The sequence below is a fragment of the Cryptotermes secundus genome, unplaced genomic scaffold (assembly GCF_002891405.2).
Source record: "Cryptotermes secundus unplaced genomic scaffold, Csec_1.0 scaffold836, whole genome shotgun sequence".
NCBI lineage: Eukaryota > Metazoa > Arthropoda > Insecta > Blattodea > Kalotermitidae > Cryptotermes > Cryptotermes secundus.
In genome coordinates this window covers 1,974,598-1,979,067 of record NW_019729223.1, presented here as the reverse complement: position 1 = coordinate 1,979,067, position 4,470 = coordinate 1,974,598, and the positions used below count along the sequence as shown (strand labels likewise).

General features: G+C 37.6%; 1 protein-coding gene across 3 annotated transcripts in view; it reads left to right on the top strand.

Moving 5' to 3' along the window:
* LOC111865541 (protein capicua homolog) overlaps positions 1-4,470 on the top strand; it is a 61,420-nt gene that overhangs the window by 36,773 nt on the left and 20,177 nt on the right. For all 3 annotated transcript variants that reach the window (XM_023853656.2, XM_023853657.2, XM_023853658.2), the window contains 3 exons: positions 684-843; positions 2,777-2,904; positions 3,859-4,040. In XM_023853656.2, the coding sequence (XP_023709424.1) occupies positions 684-843; positions 2,777-2,904; positions 3,859-4,040 (470 nt within the window). The remainder of the gene's footprint in view (positions 1-683; positions 844-2,776; positions 2,905-3,858; positions 4,041-4,470) is intronic.

The following is a 4,470-nucleotide window of genomic DNA, read 5'->3' as shown; positions in this document are numbered from 1 at the left end:
GTGAAACCTCATTACAGCATTCCTATCTGAAGCATTTCATTTTCATGGTTCCTTTTGAAACCACATAGAATCACTGTAGCTACTTTCTCATTCTCCCCCCCCCCCATCACTATATCCAACGGGTTTTACCAAGTTTTACGGTATAGTATCAGTTAGGAGTCCTCTGCTTGTGTTCTCAAGGTCTCAGATATGAATCTGCCCCTTCACACTATAATAAATACAAGAATATAAAGTATATCCATTTTTAATATGTAAATAATTATGTAACCCATCATATTTCAGTCTCAGATGGACATCTGTAGGGCATCCAGTGTTAAAAGGAAACATCGTATAATTTTATACAAATTGTTTATTTTTTTCTACATGAAGTCATTTGAAATAGATCTGAATGTGAAAGAACATTAAAACTCGTATGATGCAGGAGAAAGTGATGTGTAGAAGTAAAGGCATTTATATCCTGTCTGATGTAATAGAAGGTCATGTAGTATGAGATAAGTTTGTTATAGTGTCTATTTGATCATGTAGTGTGGCATTCCAGAGAGGTAATTTGTGTGTTGGTGTGTTCAACACATCAGAATTTCTGGCGAGGTTTTGGCATGATGACTTCAATGGGTTTCTTTGCACAGTGTTATAAATATTGACATGTATAAAGGTACAACATGTGAAGTTAGTTTTGTTTTCAGATTCAAGTGGACACAACATTTCCTTACACCAAGCAGCTCCATTACAACTGGTGCACTCAAAGCCAATGGATCCACCCACTGTTATAGTCAGTAAACCATACAGTGTAGCGCAGTCAGCAGCAACCCAAGCTGTTAGCTACAGCCATAGTACAAGGACTGGGTAATAGTTGCTTGCTTACTTGGTCACCTGTTCATTATCTTGTAAAGAAACAAGCCTTAAGAGAGTTTTCTGTCTGTTAGCCCATTGAAAGTGATTCATGCCTTTACCATAGGTAATAAGCCACTTGACAACTAAAAATATCGCATTTTACAGAAAGTAGTGAAGGTGTTTAAAATATTCATATGCTTAGTTGTTCAGTCATCTTATAGAGCAGTAGGTCTGAACTTTGATAGTGCCATGTGTTATATGAGGGAAAGTCAGTAAATAGGTGACAAATGTAAGTAAAAAAGCTATAATGGACAAAATAGGTTTTCTATAGGTACCACTAGGTAGCAGCACAATCCAGCTTTGTGACAATCTATGTAGTGGTAGAAGGACCAAAGGGCAACAGTGATGGACATTCTGTCTGAGAACAGCAAAAAGGCATACCCAAAGTCTGTTAGAGAGCTCTTAAAGCTAGGGAAGAAAAATATTTCTGCAAGGCGTCTGTTACTTCATAAACAACAGTCTTATATTTATATAAAATAGATATGTAAGAAAAGTAAAAGAAGTAATTGTACAGTTTATTAACAGGATACTCTCAGATTTAAGTTAAGATCTGTATTTAGAATTGCTGGAAGACTGCTGTAATAGAATAAGATTTTTATAAGAGTGTTATACAGAAGGCCGGTTGGGAATTGCCTAGACCTTTTTTGTATTTACAATAATATTTTTCCCGCAATAAAAGAAATCTGGGTAGCAGATGCGCGTGCACGTGTTCAGAGGATAATTTTCAGTAATCAAAATGGCGACTGTGCTTGGTGTACTACCGAAGAGTAGCATTGTGTTATGCATTTCTTTGTGGGTAAAAGCATTCATTGTAAGGGATATTCATAATGAAGTATTTCCTGTTCATGGCAGGAAATGTTTTTCGTGTAAAGCGGTTCACATCTGGGTCAAGAATATCTCTCAAGGACGTTTGAAAGTCGCAGATAGTGCCCTACCAGGTTGCCCTCTTGAGATTGCAACAGAAGCAACTGTACAGTGGATGGGAGAGTTGATTCGAGCTGAGGATAACAATAGACAGTGTAGCAACTGTAATAGGATGTTCCCATGGTTTAGCATACGGCATAATGCATGATCATTTGGAAGTTTTGGAAAGTGTGTGCACGGTGGATGCACAGAGAACTGAAGGATCATGAGAAAATGAACCAAATGAACATCTCTCATGGCATACAGATGAAGGAGAAGATGTGCTTAACAGGATTGTCACTGGGGACCAGTCCTGGGTGTATCAGTAACAACCCGATTGAAAGCATGCTTCAGTCCAATGGTTAACATCCCAGTTCACCTTCAACCAAAAGGTTTGTTACACCATCATTTGGGAAAGTCGTACTTACCGTGTTTTGGGATTCTCAGGGAGTACTGTTAGCCCATTTTCAGAAGTGGTGAAAATGTGAAATGTGCGTCATACTGTGAAGTTCTGTTGAAGCTTCAGGATGCAATTTGCAGAAAACTTCCAGGCCAACTGACAGAGGGTGCTTCATCATGACAATGCCAAATCTCATACAGCCAGAGCAACCAAGGAGACAATACTAGAACTACAGTGGGAACTTCTTGAACGTCTACCTTACAGCCCAGACTTGGCCCCTGGTGACTTCCATCTGTTTTTTTCTGCTAAGAGACCACTGTGGTGGCAAATGTTTCGATGATGATGAAGAGGTTGAAACAGAGGTGTGGAAGTGGCCGAGACAATAGTCTAAAAACTCGTATGCTGTGGGTTTCGACGCACTGGTAAAACAATGGGACAAGTTTGTCAGTATTGATGGAGGATATATCAAAAAGTAAATGTTTTTCAAGATCCGAATATCATGCGTTTTATGCTTTATATCCATCTGTGACCTGTTAACTCTCTGTCTCTCTCTCTCATAACTATATAGTGTTCTGTTTACAGTATGTATCATCATGAAGAAAATGTTGGAAGGCCTCTTCAGTCACTGAGCACCAATCAAAATGATTCTTTGCATGAAGATAGGGTCACTCAAGTTGGACCAAACTGCCAAAACAATCAATACTATGCAGGTAAATAAACTGTTACTTGCACAAAATATAAATTAATGATGTCTGAAGCTACTGTTTCCATGGCAAGAAAGAACATCCAGTTTCCATCCAAGAGCTGGGAGGTAGCTTCCCATATCATATTGCCATCTGTCAAACCATTGTGGTAGTGTTTATGGAATGGCAAAAGAAGGGTAACAAAAGTACCTGAAGCCACCACCATCCCCTTAGCAACCAGTGTTACCCTCTACTTAAATAATTTGAATTCAGCATGCAGTAGGACACTTGACCTTGCTGAGCTATTGGTTCAGCTAAGAGTGACAGTAAATGTACTAACGGTGTCTTAAGACATCAGAGTAATGTGATTAAGGTTGGCATTAGTGTATAGTGCATTAGGGTGACAGTCCCAAACTGTGTGCTTTACAGGGCTCTGCATTTGCTCTTTGAGCATAGGATGTGTAAGTTTAAGTTAGGTTATTGAATTAGTTTATGGTTTTGTATCAACTGCAGAAGTTCTGTGACATTAAATGAGACAAGATAGAATGATTATTAATCTTTAATGGTTGTAACATAGCATGGATGAGGATGAGCTGGCTGAGGTTTGGATTTTTTTAGTACTAGTACCATTAGCCCTGAACTAAAATGTAGCTGCAAGTATATCTCTTGTCCTCCCAAAAATGAGAATTGTTCATCATCATTGCCATCAAGAAATTTCTGACTCCGTAGTGTGGAAGATGTAGTCTTAAATTAGAGTTTCGATTGTTTTTGTACTACATTAGAGCACTGAATTGTGCAAATAAAATGCATAAAGATTTTACTCATTTTCAAATTTGCTTAGTCTAGAGGACATTGAAGGTATGTGGGTGTGTTAGTAGAATGTTCACATATTCATCCAAAGCATATATTTAATATGAATGGCTCCATTTCATATATTATGTGTACTGTATTTATTGAAATTACACTCTTTTTTTATGACAGGGGTTGTGAGTCGTAAGCTTGATGTTCTAAACAGTGACCGAGAAAGACACGATGCTGCAAAGACTATGTTAGCAGTTGCTGGTGAAAAATCAAGTGAGGATAATGAAATCTCCAGTGGTACCAAAGATAAGGTTAACATTTCCATGCCCCCAACATCTGTGGCTGTTGCCTTCCATGACCAGGTAAGTGATTTGTTGTGTCCTTATATGTAAAGATTGTGCATTGAACCAGATCATTTAATAATAATAATAATTCAGTTCTCTTTATTACTTACATGCTGAGCCAACAGCCACAAGGCCAATTATAGACACAACACAGCGTAGATAAAAGTAGTTACATACTGGACAAACACAAAATAAAGTCAAAGACTAATTAAAGGTAAACATAAGAGGAAAAACACATTAATGCATATAAGGAAACAAACAAAATAATTCAATTCAATTCTTTATTATTTATGTGCCAAGTCAACAGCCGCAAGGCCAATTACAGACTTAGCACAGTGTAGATGAAAGTAATTACGTGTAACATTATACAGACATTAGTAAAACACATTATAAGTCAAAAATAAATTACAGGCAATTTCTTGGGTAAACACAATAATGATGATGACAA